Genomic DNA, 21,561 nt, shown 5'->3' with positions numbered 1-21,561 from the left:
CATGTATTTACCTGATTAGTTGCATTAAGATTGAGTTATTACGGATCTTTCGCTTGGCTAAGATTCCTCGAGTCTCCCAAGAGCATATTCTCGAAACGCCATGCGTATTTTAGCAAATAAAAACACTATGTACACATGTATTTTCCAATTATTTACAATTATATCGAAAATGTCTAAGGGAATCAGATGCCACTCTGAGGGATTACTGGGGGAGGGGGTCAATTGTCTTTCAAATTTTAAATTTGGGAGGGGGGGGCAGAAGTAAATTGAAAGACACTATGTAGACGCAGGTTATCGAAATAGCCTGCTTGCAATACTTTGGAAACAGTTTGGGGGATGGAGTTGAAACTTTCATGTACTGTTGGAGAAAGAATGGGGCGAGAGAAAAATACCTCAGGAACGGTTTAGGGTATTAAGTTGATATTTTCAAGGAGTATTGAGGGAGAGAGGCCAGTTCTTATTGGATTATGACTTGGGTAGATCTAAATCAAAAGAAACTGTGTGCATCCAGGCTATGAAAATACCATGCTGCATTTTTCCGAGAACAAAAACAGGCTATTGAAATGTAAATTTGAAAGTTCTAGTGTCTTTGTTAAGAGTCAAAAGTGATTGGAGGGCCACCGGCCTCCTCTCTCTCGTGCCAGCTTTTACTCCACGCAGAGCCTCCTAGACATCCAATCAAAATTATGACAGCTATTTTTCATAGTCATTGAAAGGTTCAACATCTCCGGGGATAATGTCTCCCACGACCCCTGCAGTAAGGGCCGTTAATTATGCAAGTTGCCAATTATTTACAGATAGGTTGTTTCATGGAAAAGAGGGGCATGTTTGACCCTGGGTGTCTGATTAGCTCTAAACTTTGGAGGAATGACAGATCATTCTCTGGGCCTAGAAAAGATTGCCTTTTATCGGGAGGAGGGGGCTCCCGAAAATGGTAAAGGGTTTTGTTTCTAATTTGTTCTGTTTTGAGCAAGATCATATGGATCGCTCGTTAGGTCAAGTTTATCAGAGTTTCCCAAGAATAAATTTTGGGAATGACACGTGTAGCTGAGTAAATCAAAAGACATATTGCGCACAAGATTTTTCAAATTACCTCCAATACCTTGAAAATGGCTTACGGGTCCAAGTTGAAACATTGAGGGTGTATTGGAGGGATGAGGGTCGAATGAATTTTAAATTTCGACTTGGGGACATGAGTAAATTGAACGATACTAGGCTATATATCCTGGTTATCGAAATAGCATGTCAGTAATGGATAAGGAGTCAAAACTTCGAGGTACTGTTAAAAATAGGGCGGAGGAAGCAAAAGCAATTCAATTTTATCTTTTTGGAGGAGGAATGGGCTAAAAAGTTTCATCTCACATTCAAACAAAATAACTTTTTTAGCACTATAAGCTCCTAGGGAACTTATAACTTATACCAGGTTGACCAGCAAAATAAATAATAGACACTAATGGTGCCAGGTTTCTAAAATTGCGTAAATCCAATATCTCGGGAGCTTCGTAGCATTAGGTTGAAATTTTAGGGAATGGTGAGGGGGAGGTATTTAGACGCTGAATTATGACTTTGGAGAAAAGACACTATATGCATCCAGGTCATCGAAATTTTGTCCAAACTTTAAATAGCAAGCTAAATCTTAATGTTTAAGCAGTAAACGGGAGAATAACTTCCCCAAAGTTCCTAATAAAAGTAAGTTATATGGCAAAAGACCTTTAAGGTCCAAACTGGCGGTTTCGAGGCCCTTCAGCCAAGAAGTGCAATGGAGGGTTGGGGACTAACCATCCTGTGCTTTCAGGCGACCATCCTGCTTACCTTACCCAGATGTCTCCAGGTACCCATTTAGAGCTGGGTCGACTCTGACTGAGCTTACAGAGTCACGCCAATGACCCCTCCCAAATCAAATTGAACCCATGCCCCATGGACAAAGAATTCTCAAAGCAGCGCGCCAACCACTTAGCCAAGTTAGGCTAACGAAAACCCCAGAAAAGTTTCTAATATTAACAAAAAAACCTGCGTTAATTGAAACAACCATAAATTTTAACAGCTGACTGAGCACTTCTATGATAACACGAGAGCAACTGGCAATAAAATATAAAAACGTTGAAAATTAACTTAGTTATTCTACCTTAATTAATATTAATTTTAACTTAATGGTTATAACTGAGTAATTAAGTTTATTTTCAATTTGTTCTATTATTTATTACCAGTTGTTTCTGTGTTTCATAGAACTGCCTCAATTAGTTGTAAATATTTTTTATTTCAGTGATTTAGTCGTGTATTAGTATATATATATATATATATATATATATATATATATATATATATATATATATATATATATATATATATATATATATATATATATATATATATATATATATATATATATATATATATAGAATATTTTATTTTGTCTTTTAATACAAGTCACGCCTGTCCTCAGAATTCAGTTTAATGGAAGGCACGCTCAGGGAATTTATTCTGGGGAAAGGTGTCAGAAATTTAGAAAGAACTAAAATAAAATAGATAGGGCATGCGAAAGATATAATAAACCACATAAATTTTTCATATCAGAGGGTACTGTTTGGAAGCCTCATCCTCCTTTAATGAAGGTGCCTGGGCAGTGTGCCACATTTAATGGGATTTTAGTTAGTAGTTTGAGAAAATGTAGTCTCGGTATTCCTCCAAATTTTGTTAAAAAAAAAAAACAGGATCTAGGAAATTTGGGAGGGAATGCACGATGCAACTTTGCATCCTCCTTAGTATAATAACACGATTAGTTTGAATTTTTCATTTGAAGTAGCTTACACTGCGAAATTCCAAGCACCGTATTTACAGTTGCAATAGTATTTGGCGGCAGCCTGAAGCGGTACCAAGACCACACCTTCCTTTTCATAATGATGTTGCCTTTTTCTGAATAGCAGTCAACGAGCAAAACTTTTTGATTGAGCATTTCTTTGAAGGATTTCAGATAATAGCATAATGCGTCATTTGTTCCTGCATGAATATAGCAATATTAGTTTTATGTTCGAATTTGATTTGCTAGTACTTGATGGTCTTGGATTTTTACTGTTGACAGCAGTAGTGTCAAGAAATGTTGGGGGAGGAGTGGTAAACATATTTTTTTTTAAATCTACGGGGGCAATTTCGTTTTTTTTCAGTAAAACATTAAAAAACATTTTTCAAGTAAAACACAAAAACAATCTTTTTTCTAATTCTAGGAGGGAGAGGGAATTTCCTGCCTCTCAGTAAATGACGCAATTGATTTTTTAGTAAACCAGGTATTTGTTTTTCACATCTATTCCATTTACATTTGATCACATTCCTCTGTTATTTTGAGTCTCTGTCGATATTGGATTTTTTCATATTCTCCGATAAAATTTCGGTCCATTCGATATTTCTTCCAGTCTCGTAATAGAAGTCGCTAGACTCTGATACAGCGGTATCACTCCCAATCCTCGCCCTTGTGCAATAGTTCACAACACTTATTGGTAGCATATAGCCTAGTATTAAACAAATAATTTTGGTAAATGGCTTTTTGCTACTGGATTTTCCTGAAAGCTTTCGTGTCTTCTTGAGACTCTGGCTGCTGAAAATCTGAGATTTGGTTGGTTTAACACTATGAGAGTCTGACGTGTTGCCGCAAATGGCACTTTGGTCTTCGAGAAATGTGCAATCTCCAAGCTATGCACTAAGTGCATAGGAAAACAAAAGCTATGCACATAGTGCAGCAAAAACAAAGCTCTTAGGACTTTCTTTTTGCTGCAATAATTTATTAGTAGTGTCATTTTTATTTATGTTTATATTGTGGATAAAAATAAAACCTACCTACCTACCTACCTAACATTTTAAGCAGAAGCAGAACCAGCTTGGTTGTACTTTTGAATGAATGAAACTATAAAGGACTACAGTTTCCTGCGAAGAATTCATACCGTAACTGGGCCAGCTAATTGCACAAACAGTCTAAACAAGTTATTTTGATGCATAAGAAAATTTTGCTGTAGCCCGGAACAAGGCAGTATCCAGGAAGGGGGTAGAAGGTTTGATACCCCCTACCCCTTTCCTGTTTTTTTTACCCATAAAAGCGTAACAAAAATGTATATAAACAAATTTTTATGTGTTCATTAAAGTGTCTTGTACCCCCACCCTCTAAAAATTATCCCCCTGGACAAAATTCTGGGCGTACCACCGCAGAAGACCAAAGTGACAAAAACAAGTTGACCTTGAAAAAGAAGAAGCGGGGACTTAAAATTAATTGTCGAAAGACAATGGCAGACTATGGGGGAAGGAGGCATTTTCTGCAAATTATTGAATAACGAGTAAAGACGCGTTTGAGGGAGCTAACTTAGGTGGAAGCATTTTACATTGAGGGGGGACAAGAGCATTGCCAAAATATCCTCCAAAAGAGAAGAATAATTAAGAAAAAATGGGGATATGATCAATACCTGATCATTTCGTTAAGCAATTCTAAGAAATAATGCAGAAGAGCTTAAAAAGTCAAGTTCGGGGGCCTGGACGCCCTGCTTGTTTTCCTGCTCCGGATTACGGATTTGATCGTAACCATAATAATTGAAATTACGCATGCCTCAGGAGTTGCGCATTACCATGCTCTTCATTGCATATATTACGATATAAGAGTGCTGCATTATGAGCGAGTTTGTAAGCCCAGGGGATACGCCTAACGTCAAAGAAAACCTATCCATGATTTATTATTTGATTACAGGCGTTGTCCTCTCTCTCTCAATCACTTTGGATGTTTTTTGTATATTTTTAGGCTACGCACTTGAAGTTCTTTTTTTTGTCATTTTTTTAAGACAGGAATGTAAACATTGTTTTGAAAACCATCTTTTATTACATTTAAAAAAGGTTTTGATTCTAATTCAAAGGCCCATGTTCTTCAAGAGTCATTCTTAAGGAATTGGGACAAAAGGTGAATAAAAGTTCAAATCGGGATAAAATCCGTTTAATAGACAGCGACAAATTTCACAAAAGTACTAGATATTTCGGTCACTTATGCAGTGACCATCATCAGTATTAATATTCTGTCTATTAAAAGGATTTTATCCCTTTTTGAACATTTATTTGTCCTCATGTAAAGGCAGTGGGGTCTTCGAAATTATCTGGGACAAAAGGTCGAACTTTAGTGTAAAGAATGAGGTATACAGGAGGGGGTAATTCCCCTCATATACGGAATAATTTATGTTTGTTTTAAGAGTTAGTTTTTCTCCTTACTTTCGGTAAAAAAAATCAGTCTTTTTATTTCGCTTCTGATCCTTTTGCAAATAATCCCAGGTAATCCACCCCCCTCCATGGAAAAAACCCTTTGCGAAAAATTCCTCCATTGAAAGCTTGACCAGTGTGAAAAATTTTCTCTGGGAAATAACCCCCGGATAGTTCCATCCTCGCTGCAAGTTCTCCCTAGAAAATTTCTTGTGGGTGATTCTGCCTAAAAAAATTCTCCTTAGTATGCTATCATTTGAAACAAGAATTGTTTCTATTAAATTTCTGATTGTTTTTTAAGTCGTGTTGTATCCCCTCCACGTGGAAAATCTCGCGGAAATTCCAAAAGTTTCTACCGCTGAAAATTTTACCGTGAAGAATTTCTGCTAATGATAGTACCCTCATGGAGAATGTCTCCCGTAGAAGACCCCTCCATGTAAAAATCCGACAGATGATTCCAACTCTGCTGAAAATCCCTCCCCACAATTCCTCCAGAAAATCTCCATATGCTAAATGGAAAGTAACATAAATAAAATAAATTCGGTATATGAATTCTGGCAAACTCTTCCGGTGTAAAATTTCCCCTGGAAAGCTTGCCCCCGGAAACTTCTCTCATTACTTGCAGCCCTTCCCCCAGGGGTTGTGGGGGCTTATGTCATCCCCAAAGGAATAATTATTGGGCCGTTCATCTACATTGAACAAAATGGCTATATCAAAATTTTGATCTGATGACATTGGGGGAAAAAGTGTGGAAGGGGGGGGGGGGGGTAGTTGCCCTCCAATTTTTTGGTCACTTAAAAAAGGCCACTAGAACCTTTAATTTCCGTTCAGATGAGCCATCTCTTAATCTTCTAGTACCATTGGTTTGAAACGATCACCCTGGGAAGAACACAGAAAAAAAAGAGTTAAATACGCATTTCTGATCTTTTTCTGAAAAAAAAAAAATCAAAATTCCACATTTTTGCATATAAGAGTTTGAAACCTCTACACTAGGGTTTCCTGATATGCTGAACCCGATCGTGCCATTTTCAGCAGGACTTCTTGACTTTTGGGGGATATTTCTCCACTTTTTCGAAAACCAGGCAATTTTTTTCAGCCTCCTAGCCTTTGATGGGTAACATTAAACTAATGAATCTTGTATATTTGGAATCAGCATAAAAAAATTCTTTTGATGAATCTGTTTTTTTTTTATCAAAATTCCGTTATTTAGAATTTCAGTTACTATTGGGCCGAGTCGTTCCTTACTTACAGTTTGTTACCACAAACTATTTGATATCCTTATTAATTTGTAAATTTTCTAAGGATCCCAAACTTCTGTTGCATAATTCGACACAATAAGTACCTTATTCATAAAAATTTCCTTCTGAATCCTAACATCTCTCATGTCCTTACTTGCCTCCTCAAAATTAAATTCGGACATCCTACCCATTCCCTTACTACGTCTTATATTCGTTAATACTTAATTGGCACTACTTTCGAAACGCTAAGACAACTGTTTTACCAACATTCAAATCAAGTTTCTTTCTTAATAAATATTTCCACAACGAATTTAACAAGTCCTGTAACTTCTGACCTGAATCTCCAACTAAAATTATAGAATCTGCGAAAAGGAGCATGTATATCCTTGACAGGTCCATTGTCGACATTAGTGCCTCCTTTTGCACCATAAACTTTTCCAATCTATTTAAATAAGTACTAAATAAATTAGGCGATATATTACTTCCCTGCTTTGGGCTGCTCCTGTCTCATATTGTACTCCTAGACAAATTCTCCCGGACAAATTATTATCAACCCTAACCACTAATCTCGTTGCCTTATAAATTTCTACTGAAATAACTACAAAAATCATCAGCAGAACCATCTCCAATAACTCTCCACTAGTGGCACTCTATCTACACTATCAAAGGTAACTTTCAAGTCCACGAACTCAGCATACAACTGACCTTTCCTGATCCTCCTGGGTTTAGTTACTAGAGCTTGTAGCATAAAGATATTGTCTCTAATACCATAATATTCTCTTAAACCAGTTCGAACCTTATTAAGTACCTCTTCCCAACGTAACCACCAATTCAACCTACTATCAACTACTTTGCAAAATAATTTAGCTAAACTATTTCCTATATGGATTTATTGATAAATATTATAGTCGCTCTTGTCTCTTTTTTTGTATAGTGCAACCATCATCGACAAAGTTACCACTTTCTCGGCTAAATCGTTTTCTGCAGAATAACGGTGAAAATTAATAACACAATTTGAAGTAAATATGCTCCTCTACGTTACCATAATGATACTGTTATACCATCTGGACCAGGTGCCGGCGTTCCTTTCATTATTTTCAATGAAGTCTATAATTCATTTGGATCCACCGGGCTGGTCAAGCCATAATCTGTTTCTTAAAAGGGAATCAGTGTGGTGTTATTATGGAAAGATTTCGTCGCTATTTACTTTTCTAAGTACTCTGCCCACGAACCTGCGCGGGGGGGGGGGGGTAAACTCATTTATACGGTCATTTTACCCCTTAATTACCTGCTAAAACAATTTATTATCCTAAACTAATTTACGATTTCTCTTACACCACCCTTCTTTTGTTCTACTTTCTTTGTCTTTACCAACGTTATTTACTCTTCGATTATCCTCGGAAAACTTTATTTCTTTTGTATTCAGGGATGCTGTAATTACTCCCTATTTAAACTTAAGAATTCCTGGAAAAAAAGCGTGGTTCTTCCTCCTTGCTTCTTTTTTTCCACACTCAAGGCATGATTTCCTCGTACTGGAACATAGAATGCCTTTACCTATTTTTCCTTCATTTACTATTTCATTTAACTTTCCAACTCCTAACCAATACAAAAACCCTGACCTTTTCTCTTCACGACCCCATTGAACTCCTTCTTTTAACCCCTAATTTTCGTAAGTACTATTATTTCTAATAATACCTCAATGGGCACATGGTGTGGCCCCACCCCTTCCGAAGCTCTGAAAATTCCACACGATGGCAAAAAAGACAAATCAATGAATATACCAGATTCGAAGTAATTCTTGAAAAAGATGTAAATTCACTCAATTTGTACCACCACCATTTCTTCTGTTTAAAATAACCAAATTTTCAACCCCACAAAAAACATCCAACAAAAATAAACCCCATTTGTTTACCTTCCTAGCATGACCCTTACTCGCTCAAGCAGCAATCGGTCATGGAAATTCTTTATTTTGTTGCTAGTAGGGGCATAAAAGTCACCTTGAAACACAAACTTACAATTAACAAAAGTTTTATTATAATAAGTGTAATACATTTCTCCACATGTGTCACTGCTGCTATAACTACTTCTGTGTAAACTATTTCTAGTTCGGTTTCTTAACTCTTTCTGTACAAATTTTGTTTTTAAGCACAAAGTATTTTTTTTGTGCACTTTAACTTATTTTTGCAGATCCCGTGGGAATAGTTCTTCGATCTCTCTCTGGGAACCATGAATCTGTCTGCATTACTTCCACAAATCTAAAAAAATTTTATGAATTTCTAAGTAATTTCTTAAAATTTTAAGTTATTCACCTATTTCGAGTAGTTTTTTTCGAATTTTTGATAAAATGTTAAAACAAATAAATAATTGCGTCGGCCTACTTGTCTAGATGTCTATTATTTTAGCCCAATTATCGTTTTGTGAAAATAGACTGTTTAAGAAACCAAGTAGAATATTCCAATTCTGAGAATTAAACTTCAATACCTCTAATATGCTAAATTACATTGTTTCTTTTGATTGTTCTTGTGTTTCAAGGGTCAGAAAACTTGAATTTTATATTTGGAGTGCCCTTTAATTTCGCGTCTCCATTGAAGTGTATTGGGAAAGTGTAAGAATAACTGTCAGGGTGACATCCTACCATTGAAATTGAACACTTTTCACAAATTGAAGTTTCGTCCTTTTTTTTTACTCCATTCAAGAAAAGTAGTTTTTTTTATACTTAATAATACCCAAGAGCCCATCTACTTAGTTATGCTTCTCGTTTAAGTTTTATTTGTAATCTTTTCAATGTGGAAATTACTTCCAATTTTCTGTATGGCAGTTCATTTGAATTGAGGCCTTATACGATTGAAGTATGCAAGGCATTTTGACCTTGGCTGTCCTGGCAAAAATTACTAGATTTTCTACGATTTTCAATTAGATACTCAGAGGGTCTAATGCGTATACTATGGAAAAATATAATAATTTTTTTTGTCTATCGGTTTGAAGGCCCAATTAGAAAAGTGTCAAAAAACTGACAATCTGAATAAAATTGGAAATTATGGATAATAACATCAAGTAATTCTTTAAATTTTGGAGAGTTGAGATCCAGGAAGGCCCTGTTCCAAATCCACTCAGATTCAGAATGTTTTTCTTCAAATCTGGCAGAATCTACTGCTACCACTACTACTAACAACTCACCGCAGCACGAAATCGTATGAGGCCGACACAACTACGCACGCTCCGCATCCATTCTAATCTTTTGCAAAGCCTACCTCTTTACACCCTCCCGGGAAGTTCCTATTTCCATTAAATCTTTCTTTACGGCATCATCCCACCCCAACCGTGGGCGAACTGCTTTCCGTTTAACCCTAGACGGTTGATCGATAGCATAACTAGCATTTTACCTTTTGGTACTTTCAGGATGACTCTACCTTGTGGTTCGCGGTCATAACATGGGACCCATAGATCTTTTACAATGGCCCAGGTCCCCAGCGAGGCCTCGGCCACCTGCTTTGGCAATCTAAAGACACTGCAACTTCTGACTTTCAGACACTGCAACTTTCAGACCCTGCATCGTCAAAAACTCCAGACTCACCTGTCTTCCATAAGACAGCATTTATCTGGTTCTTGTAATATTCTTCACGTTTGGATTGTCTTCGTAATGCTCATTGCTGCCATGCCAGGTAAGGTCACTTAATTTTAGGTTTGTAGAAGGCATTCAAGCAAGGCACTTACACTGGATTTGTTTGGGTTAGCATGGAACTTCAGAGAAGAGGACACACTTAATGCCAACATTAAGCAACCTACTTGGAAAAAAACAAGAAATGATAAAAGAAAAAGCTGCAAAATTTTGAGGATTCTTTCAGATGGAAAGAGGATGGTAATAGCCACAAAGGCCACCCTACTTGAGGGCTTTTCTCCTAGTACAAAATAAAATAAAATTCTTGGGTATCAATTAAACATTTTCCCAAAAGGATTTGTGGCAATACAGGAAATGCGCATGTTTTTGCTTTTATATACTTTATTTCATAGCCGACGCAGTAACACAGACTTAGTAAAGAGCAATGTGTTTCTTATGAAATGTTCATTCTTGTCTTTTAATTTTTTTGCCTAGTTCACCAGGTGTCGAGGGCAGCCCATAATTCCTCGCTAATCGTGTTAAGTCTGATTTTTGAGAACGCAGTAGTCAGTCTTGAGAAAGTTTACTCGGAAAAAATTCTCGGGGGAGGGCTAAATGTAAGAAATAAATTTTATCATAATAATTTTCACGTTTTTCAAGGGGGTTTATTTTATAAATTATATTATTCGGGATACCAATGCCGTCTTTGCCTTTCTGTGGAGATTAGCTTTTGGAAGTAATTATTATTATTTTATAATTAAATTTCTTTTTGTATATGGGAGAAGCTGCGATTTGCTAGTACCCATTTAAAGGTCTAACTTTTATTCGTTTGAATGACGGGAGTTTAGGGGGTATAGTTTCTCTCCCCCTCCCAATTGACCACCAGAAATTTTTCATTGTAATAAAAAAAAAATGGGATTAGGAATACACAATCTTCCCCGTTCTGTGGATGTAAGCCCATGAATGTAGTCTTTTATCTTACTCTTAAAATTCTTTTGGAATATGGGGTGAGCTGTCATTTCGCAGCTCGTGTTTTGCAGTGTGTCATGTGTCATATATATATATATATATATATATATATATATATATATATATATATATATATATATATATATCGTATATATGTTTCTTCTCAACGCCCCGCTCTTTACGCTAAAGTTTGACTCTTTCTCTAAGTTCTACTTTATTAAACAGTAAAAAACTTTAGCGTAAAGAGCGGGGAGTTGAGAAGGGATAAGCCCCTTTCATACACGGTGTAATTTCTGTCCGTTTTAAGTTTTAATGTTGCTCCTTACTTTTATTTAAAAAAAAGAGGTTTTTTTTTTATTTAATTTCTGAACGTTTTTGAATTAATGCATGTTTTATTTTGGCTCTCCGCACATAAATTGTTAAAATGAAATTTGCATATTAATTCTTTTTTTTTGGCTAAATGGCTTTCTCTTAGTTTTGATCAGACAATTTTGAGAAACAAGGGGTGGGGAAGGAGGCCTAGTTGCCTTCCAATTTTCGGCTACTTAAAAAGGCAACTAGAACTTTTAATTTTTAACGAACGTTTTTATTAGTAAAAAATATACTTAACTGAAGAATTAACTTACGTAAAAAACTTCTATATTTTTATATTTTTATTATGTTTATGAGGGGGTTCATCTCCTCGTTAATATCTCCCTCTTTACACTAAATCTTAAGTTCTGTCCCAATTCTTTAAGAATGACCCCCTGAATCAGAAAGGCCGTAGAATTAATAGTTGAAATTACTAAAACTACTTTAGCATAAAGAGCGAGGTATTTAGGAGGAGAAGAACCCCTCATATGCGTAATAATCTGTGTTCGTTTTAAGTTTTAATGCTACTACTTACTTTCGATTGAAAAAAAACTTCTTCATGTTTTTCATTGTTCATTGTTTTTTTATAGTAATGCTAGAAAATCCCCATGACATATTCCTCCAAGGAAAGATTCTCCCACATAGCCGCCGCCCCTCAACCCCCCAACCAAAAAAATCCCCCTGAAAATGTCTGTTCACTTCCCAATGACTATTACATACTGGTCAAAGTTTGTAACTTGCAGCCCCTCCCCCGGGGACTGTGGGGGAGTAAGTCATCCCCAAAGATATAGTTATTATGGTTTCCGACTATGCGGAACAACATGGCTATATTAAAATTTTGATCCGTTGACTTTGGGATAAAATGAGCGTGGGAGGGGGCCTAGGTGCCCTCCAATTTTTCGGTCACTTAAAAAGGGCACTAGAACTTTTCAATTCCGTTAGAATGAGCCCTCTTGCGACATTCTAGGACCACTTGGTCGATACGATGACCCCTGAGGAAAAAAAAAACAAAAAAAAACAACAAATAAACACGCATCCGAGATCTGTCTTCTGGCAAAAAATACAAAATTCACATTTTGTAGATAGGAGCTTTTAGCTCCTGTGTATTTCTATGGATCTTAGGGGGTGTTTCCTCCTATTTTCCAAAATAAGGCAAATTTTCTCAGGCTCGAAACTGTCGATGACAAAGACTAAATTTGGGGAATCTTATATATTTAAAATCAGCATGAAAATCTGATTCTTTTGATGTATCTTTTAGTATCAAAATTCCGTTTTTTAGAGTTTCGTTTACTATTGAGCCTGGTCGCTCCTTACTACAGTTCGTTACCACGAACTGTTTGATTCGTTACCACGAACTGTCTGAAAAAGAACGCTCGTCAGTGCTTTCCATGCAAAAAAAAGTGATTTTACTTCTCGTACATAGGGTTTTGACCATGATAATTCTAATGGTGTGCTTTTCATTTAGATAAGCCATCATTTCAAGGATTTCAAAGATACTTTTTAAAATTCCCTTTTGTTTTTGCAATAAACTTTTAGTAAAAGTTTAGTACGGATAATATCAGAGAGAATATTTCTGAGATTTCAATGAACAATTATTTTAAAAACTAAGAAGTAACGTTTTTGGTCTTCAAGTCGATGAAGCGATTGATAAACATAGGCAACCTTATTTATTGGATTATGTTAGATTTATTGATGATAGGGATATAAAAGAAGTGTTTTTTTGTCAGTCTTTGACCACCAATGCTACTGGAAAGTATATTTTTGATATTATTGACTCAAACAACATGATATGGGATGGAATAAATGCATTGCTTTGTGTACGGAGAGAGACAAAACTCTGTTAGGACGGTACACTCGAGTTCAAACTTTGGTTAAAGCTGTTGCCCCTAACATAAAATGGATCCATTGCATCATTCATAGATAGGCTCTATCCTCATAAGATTCGAGCCCTAGCCTAAATGAAATTCTACAAAGACGTCAATTTAGTAAAAGCACAGACACTGCATTAAGGTTGTTTAAAGTTTTGTGAGAAGAAACGGGCTTGGAGAATACCTGACTGCTATTTTGCACCGAAGCTCAGTGGCTATCTCGGGGAAATGGTAACCCTTTCACCGTTACTCAGAAAGGGTCATCCTTTTTAGTTTTGTGTTTAGTTTTTTTATATTAAAACAATATCTGGTGTGTTTTTTTTATATTTTGTCCGTATTATTCTGCACTGACGACGGTCAAGCGGAGGTCTTTAGCGAAATATTTGCATAATTTTTCAATTTTTTTTCACCGGATGTTTATTGTCCTTGTTTTCTTCCTTTTTTCGCGATTTTATGTATTATCATGATTTGCCATTGTGGTCCCAGGAATTATTTAAAACCTAAAGACCTTTCCCCAGGGGCTGTGGGGGGTCCTGTTATCTCTGAAGACATAATTATTTGACTTATCAACTATGTTCAACAAAATGGCCATCCCAAAATTTTGATCGGACAATTTTGAGAAAAAAGGGGCGTGGGAGGGGGCCTAGTTGCCCTGCAATATTTTTGGTCACTCAAAAGGACGGTATATCCTTCAATTTCCGTTCGAATGGACCTTCTATCGACATTCTAGGATAGCTGGGTCGATACAATCACCTCTGGAAAAAAAAAACAAAAAAAAAAAACAAATGAACACGCATCCGTGATCTTTTTTCTGACAAAAAAATTCCACATTTTTGCAGATAGGAGCTTGAAACTTATACAATAGGGTTTTCTGATCAGCTGAATCTGTTGATGTGATTTTTATTAATATTTCGTTATTTTTAGGGGTTGCTTTCCCCTTTTTTTGAAAATCAGGCAAATATTCTCAGGCTCGTAACCTTTAATGGGTAAAACTCAACTTAATGAAATTCATATATTTGAAATCAGCATAATAATTTGAGTCTTTTGATATAGTTATTGGTATCAAAATTCCGTTGTTTAGAGTTTCGGTTACTATTTAGCCGGGTTGCTCCTTACCACAAACTGTTTGATATTAGCAACAATGCAGCAATCAATAGTTACATTGCAGGTATTAGAGCAAGGACATATTTTAATGGGATGGGAGGTACCTGAAGCCAGAAAAACTTGACCCTATATCTATGGCTTCATTTGGAGGAATATTTTTTTAATAAGCATTCCTTGTGGGTGCTTAGGGGGGAGACAAATCCCCTGTCATTGCTGAAATGCCGCTTTGAATTGGAAACAATAGTTTTTAAATGTCAAGGTTCTGTGAAAAATATCTTGTTATAAGCATCAACAAGACGAGCTAAGATTATATATATATATATATATATATATATATATATATATATATATATATATATATATATATATATATATATATATATATATATATATATATATATATATATATATATATATATATTATATTTATGTATATATATATATATATATATATACATATATATATATATATATATATATATATATATATATATATATATATATATATATATATATATATATATACATATATATATAATAACGATTATAAATTCAACGTAGCAAACAAAAATCATCCCACATACGAGGGAGGCTCGTAACATTCGTTAGAGAATGAAATGTCTTATTTATACTCAATTGTTTTAGATATTAAGTTTTGATTTCAAATATTTTAAAAGGCATCGGTAAATAAAACAATTGCAAGCATCAGCTACTATACATATGTATATATATATATATATATATATATATATATATATATATATTATATATATATATATATATATATATATTATATTTATGTATATATATATATATATATATATATATATATATATATATATATATATATATATATATATATATATATATATATATATATATATATATATATACATATATATATAATAACGATTATAAATTCAACGTAGCAAACAAAAATCATCCCACATACGAGGGAGGCTCGTAACATTCGTTAGAGAATGAAATGTCTTATTTATACTCAATTGTTTTAGATATTAAGTTTTTATTTCAAATATTTTAAAAGGCATCGGTAAATAAAACAATTGCAAGCATCAGCTACTATACATATGTATATATATATATATATATATATATATATATATATATATATATATATATATATATATATATATATATATATATATATATATATATATATATATATATATATATATATATATATATATATATATATATATATATATATATATATATATATATATATATAAATATATATATATATATATTTATAAATATATATATATATATATATATATATATATATATATATATATATATATATATATATATATATATATATATATATATATATATATATATATATATATATATATATATATATATATATATATATATATATATATATATATATATATATATATATATATATACAATTTAGCGTGAGTCTGAGAGGTAATAACCCCCTTAATAGGGATGTAGGGTAATTTCTGTTCGTTTTAAGTGTTAATTACAGAATTGTTATTTTTAATTTAATAATGTGAGAGGTTGGGCTAAAAAAAAATTGTATATTAAGTTTGGTTTCTCTAAACTTTGTAGAGTTTACGTATCTGGAATCAGCTTACCAAGAAGTTTTTTTTTGTGTACAATCACCTGAAAGTCGCGAAACGTTTCACAATTAGAAATGCCTTAGGTGCTTTGTTGTCGAAAAGAGATATTGAAAATCTCCAAAGAATATTAAAATCCGATTGGCTGTCTCATAAGCGAGAAAGGAGAAGGGGGTGCATTTGACCTCCTTCACTATCCATTCCAAACTACTGTCTTGCTTTTCTCTGACCTCTTCCCTGTCTTTGAATGATTTGTAGTTTCTCAGAGTTTTGACCAACTTGAAATTCCCTCTGAAATATGAGACCCTCTGAAACACATTCTTCGGTACTTGCTTTTAAGCTGAACCTAGTCCATTGATCTTTGAAAATTTCATTTCTGTGAAATGTTATGTGTTAGGAATTTTTTTCCAATTCTAGTCAAGGGTTGTATTTAATTACGCTGTGGCCCCTCATGAGCTACGGATTGTATCTTGACTTTCTACTCTTGATGGACTTACGGGAAAACTCTATCATCAGCATGTGGATTGCTATTGTCGTCTTAATTCAGTTTTTAGCCTCTTTGAAATCAAATATCTGTGTAAATTGTCTAAAATGTCTTGTAAATCTCTTCAATTTGTTTAGGAAATCAATATCACGTGCATGAAATTACAATTTAATGACAATTTGCTTAGTGTCTGACTTTGAAGAATCTTCGGAAAACCACTTGTCTGGTGGAGATTCCATGTCCCATTAGCAAGTGTTTCTCAATCGTTTACTGGCACAGTAAAAAAAAGTGCTATTAAGTTTTATTCAAGAGGGGTAACTGTATTCATTTTATTTATTTTGTTTAGCAGAGGTTTGTATAATGATGACACTTATTCAAGAATGTCTTCCGAGGGGACAATGATAAAATAAACAGGGGGGGGGAAATATACAAAATCATTTTTTGTAATAATTTTAATAAGAAGTATCAAGAAAGCATAGGATTTTTATTGGGTGGGTGGCTCTTGCGTACGTCCCTAATTTAGTGATTAGAATTTTTAAGAATAATTTTGTATCTGAAACAGAAATATAGTCAAGTTTTTTTTTAAAGGATTCGTTTAAACTTTTAAAGTTAGTTTTTTTTTATGAAATTTGAAAAAAAAACGTTTTGTTTTTCACAGCTAAATTTCAATCAAACCTTCCAAAAATTAAACTACCAAATTGCCTTTTAAATATGTTTCTTAATATTCGATGCAAAGAAAAATCGGTCACATTTTTATTGGCTGTTGTAAGCTATCCAAAATTGAAATATATGGTACGAAATTTATTTTCTTTAGTGACTGATCATTCGCATGTTTCTCATGTTGCTTTAGCATTGCAACATTTAGTACTAGGAAAATAAAGCATGTTTTTTTTTCTTCAGTTTTTGCTGATATCTGGCATTTTTTAGAATTTCCTTTTAATTCTATAGGGTTTGGCTGATAAATAGCAGATATAACCGAACTCTCTTTGGACGAATAGAGCCTGGAACCAAAGGTGAGGTGGGATATAAATCAAAACAAAGAAATCACCGGTAGTTGTTTACCAAAAAGCTATGCGTTCCGGTTGAACAAGGAACCGCAATTTCCGCTTTTGCGATAAAATGTTGATTAATGCAAATCGAAACGCTATTGACTGGTATATTTCTTAACGCTTTGGCGCTCAAGGCTTTTAGCTGTAAAATTTAATAAGGGCTGAAGGCTTTAATGCGAATAGCGTTTCTTACAGAAGTAAAGAATGAAGTTGTAACTTAAAAGGAAAAAAAATTGCTGTGTAGATCACGCAAGATATATCTGCAAGATAGTTTGAATAAACTCACTCGTGATATTTTCCAATATCCTTCAGAATTCAAATAAAAAAAAATACTGGCACTATTGAAACCATAAAATGAATCTAAAAAGATGATATGTTCCTTTAGGATCAGAAAATTCTATGCTTAGCCTGCAGAAAATGAAAGACTAATGTATAAGTCTCTCAATAGTCTTTCACTAGCCATGATATCAACAATTTTTTATATACAATTATAATTCTGTAAAGAAAAAAACTTAAGCAAGCTCAGTTTTCGTAAAAAAGTCATCATCTGCTGAAGACTATCAAGAAACCTTGAGAAGCGCTGCAACAGGAGTGAATCTCCAGCATTTTACTGGGGGGGGGGCATGAGGGGTCCATATCTAGATAGTCCAAGGGCATGGAGTATATAATAATTCTTTTCTCCACATTATTAGGTGGCAACTGCCCCCATTTGCCCCCCCCCCGAACGATGCCTCTGAACTGCACACGCATGTTATTATTAGCTAACAATCTATGAATAAGCACGTAACTCATTGTGGCATTCACGTCTTATACTTTATCGCTGTTTTTCAAGATGGGGATCCCAAAACCCCTTGCTTGCCGATTTAGACATTGACAAATCGATCGGTTAGCTAAGAATTTGTGTTTTCCGGCATTTTAAACCTCTTTAGGCCAAAATCGGTGTTTTGTGGCACAAAATGACAGAAAATGTCCCCTTGCTGATTTCTCTCTAGACGGGACGCTCATAACCCTGTTTAGAGCTTAAGAATACGAAAAAAACTGATCTTGTAGGCTATATTAGAATCTGGATTTCATTGTATTTTTACCTTTTTTGAGTGGAATTTTTTGTTTTTGCAGGACATTGCTAAAAACGCTACTTTGCTCTGGTTTGTCAAAATGGGAGAGGTATTCAAAATCTCCTGTTCGGGGTTTTAGACATGCAAACCTGATTGGTTGTCTTAGAATTTCCATTGTCTGGTATTTTCACCCACTTTGAGCCAACATTGATTTTTGGTGTCACAAAATGATATTATATGATGTCATTTTCGTTTCAAAAGAACCCTTTTCCAATATTCTACGACCACTGGATAGCTACGATTACTCCTGGGGAAAAAGAAGGATTAAGAAACAAACCAGTGTTTCCCATACGAGAAAGCAATTTTACTTGTTGCTCAAGGTGGGGACTATAATTTTCCTGAATGTAGGTGTTGACCCTGCTGATTCCAATGGGCACTCTTTTATTTAGATCCAACACTACTTTTGAGGAGTTTCACTGAAGCAAAAGAAGTCACTTGAGGGGTTTTTAACTGCTATTTTGACTCGCATTTATGGTAAAAGTTTATTGTGAAAGAAAGTTAAGGACATTTTTAAATAGAGCCTGAAGCCATTTTAGGGGCTTTTTAAAAAAGTTTTTTTTTTACAAAACATTTTTAATGTAAAAACTAATCAAAATGAGAGTTACCATGCCTGGATCAGCGTCAAATTAATTTTTTTATTACCAGACATTTTTTTTTTCAAAAACGTTGTTTAAACTTTTGATTAGTAAACTATGGGCCGTGGTTTACTCTTTGCTAGGTTCGCCGTAATAACAATAATATAGAGGATTAAGTCTTATAAAAAATTATCTAATAAAATTAATAAAGAATAGGCTATTTCAAGTAATTCCCATTGCAGGTGCCTAGGATAACCGAAAAGCTTTTAGAAAGAACTCACCTTAATATTAAAAAAAAGGTAGTCGAGTTAAGTGAGTTAACTCACATAGTCCAGTTAAATTTCAGATATTTTCAGGTCGGGAATGGTAATTGTTATTTGATTAATCTTTATAGTAAAAGTTTGTTGTGAAACAATCATTAAAAGAATTTCGAAAAGGATTGATTTCTGTTCTTTTTAAATTTTTATTTTGATTAAGCATATTTCTGCCATTTTGTTCCATCAAAAATATATGTTTACCTAAAGCGTGTTAAATTGCCCAAGACCGCGAATTCTAATAGAACCAATTGGATTTTCATGGTCTAACGCCCTAGAAAGAGGTTTGAGCTCCAATTCTTGACAAACTACAGAAAAAATAAGCCACACCATGTGCTAACCATGCAAAAATTAAATTTTCATTATTGTTCAAGACAAAATACTCTAAAAATTCAGTTTCATTATTGTGCTTTTTATTCAATTTGACACCAAATGTGTGAATTTACTCTATTTTAGGAATTCTCAAAACTTTTCTCGTAATTATTAACTTTTCATAATTTCTCATAGCTATAGTAACTATTATTAGTATTTTTCTCTAAACTGCTTTTGTCTAAACAGCTGCCCCCTCCTTAATCCTTTGCACTTTACGCTGAAATCTTAAGGCTTTTAAAAATGTTTCTGGTGACATATTTTAAAAAAATATGTCTTTCCTAAAGAAATGTGCTAAAAGCCCTCTTTAGCGTAAACATCGGGGGATCGAGGAGGGGGCAGCCCCGCTCATATATGAAATAATCTCCGTTTGTTTGAAGTTTTGCTGTTGCTCCTTATTTTTGGCGGAAAAACTTGTTCGTTGTAATATCCTTCCCTCCGCCGTATAAAATTTCCCCTTGAAGATTTCCACGAAAACTTTCCTCCCCGTAGAAATCCTCCCCCGCAGAAAGTTCCCCCCTAAAGAAACAAATATTCTACATTTGCCTATAACTAATACTATGTATGAACAACGGGCAAATTGTTTAACTTACAGCCCTTTCTGTCGTAATTCCCTCCAATCTTTTTGGCACTTAAAATGCGTACTAGGAATTTCATTGAGATTGCTTGACGTTTTGTGGGCGATACCCCTTTTTGAAAATCAGGCAAGTTTCCTCTGACTTGTACCTTTGCTAGGTAATATGAAACATAACGAGTTTTATATATTTGGAGTCAGCATAAAAAGCCGATTATTTTGATGTATTTATTGGTACTGAAATTCGATTTTTAGAGTTTCGGTTACTTTTGGGCCAAGTCGCTTCTTACTTATAGTTCGTTACCATGAACTGTTTGACCAAACTGTAATATATATATATATATATATATATATATATATATATATATATATATATATATATATATATATATATATATATATATATATATATATATATATATATATAACAAAAACAAAACAGAACACCACTGACAGTCATTTCATTGTCGTTTTGTAGTTGATCAGTGGTTTATATTTCATGGTCTGACTGACTTAAATAGGTGTTGTGGCTGCATTCTGATATCAAATTAATCGTGAAAGAAACACAAAGAATTTTCTGATAAAGTTTTCCTTAATGGTAAATTCTTGAATATCTTAAGGGAAAAAAAGAAGGTTATTGACATCTTTAGGATTTTAAAAATAATCTGGTTTAAATTAGCGAATTAAAAGATACATTAGTCGCAATAGTTTACAGCCAAAAATAAACCGGAAGCGTCGCATTAGAAGATTTATACCATAAAGAGTATAATTTAATGAGGAAATTTTCTAGGGGCTGCCCACTCTTAGAAATTGGTGTGGGTGTTTTAACGCCACCGTGGTTTTCCGCCACCGTATGTTTTCCACCACCCAGGAAATCTTGCATCAACAAGAGGATTGTTGTGTCAGAATAGACAGGTTAAGTTAGGTTAATCTATGTCTATGTCTACGTCTATGTCTATGTCTATGTTTGTATCTATGTCTTTGTTTTTGTCTATATCTGTGTCTATGTCTATATCTATTTCTATGTCTATGTCTATGTATGTTCTTATGTCTATGTCTATGCCTATTTCTATGCATATTCTGACCTACCCGAATTAAAAGGTGGCGGAAAACATATGGTGGCGGA

General features: G+C 34.1%; 1 protein-coding gene across 13 annotated transcripts in view; it reads left to right on the top strand.

Annotated features, from left to right (window-relative positions):
- The window catches only part of LOC136029401 (protein turtle homolog B-like), a 327,014-nt gene that overhangs the window by 49,831 nt on the left and 255,622 nt on the right, over nt 1-21,561 (top strand). For all 13 annotated transcript variants that reach the window (XM_065707755.1, XM_065707762.1, XM_065707756.1 and 10 more), the window contains one exon: nt 9,858-10,120. In XM_065707755.1, coding sequence (XP_065563827.1) covers nt 9,913-10,120 — 208 coding nt within the window. In that variant the 5' untranslated portion in view covers nt 9,858-9,912. The remainder of the gene's footprint in view (nt 1-9,857; nt 10,121-21,561) is intronic.

Source organism: Artemia franciscana, chromosome 7, assembly GCF_032884065.1.
Source record: "Artemia franciscana chromosome 7, ASM3288406v1, whole genome shotgun sequence".
Lineage (NCBI taxonomy): Eukaryota > Metazoa > Arthropoda > Branchiopoda > Anostraca > Artemiidae > Artemia > Artemia franciscana.
Note: the sequence above shows the minus strand (reverse complement) of the source record. Positions and strands in the feature narration are given on the sequence as shown.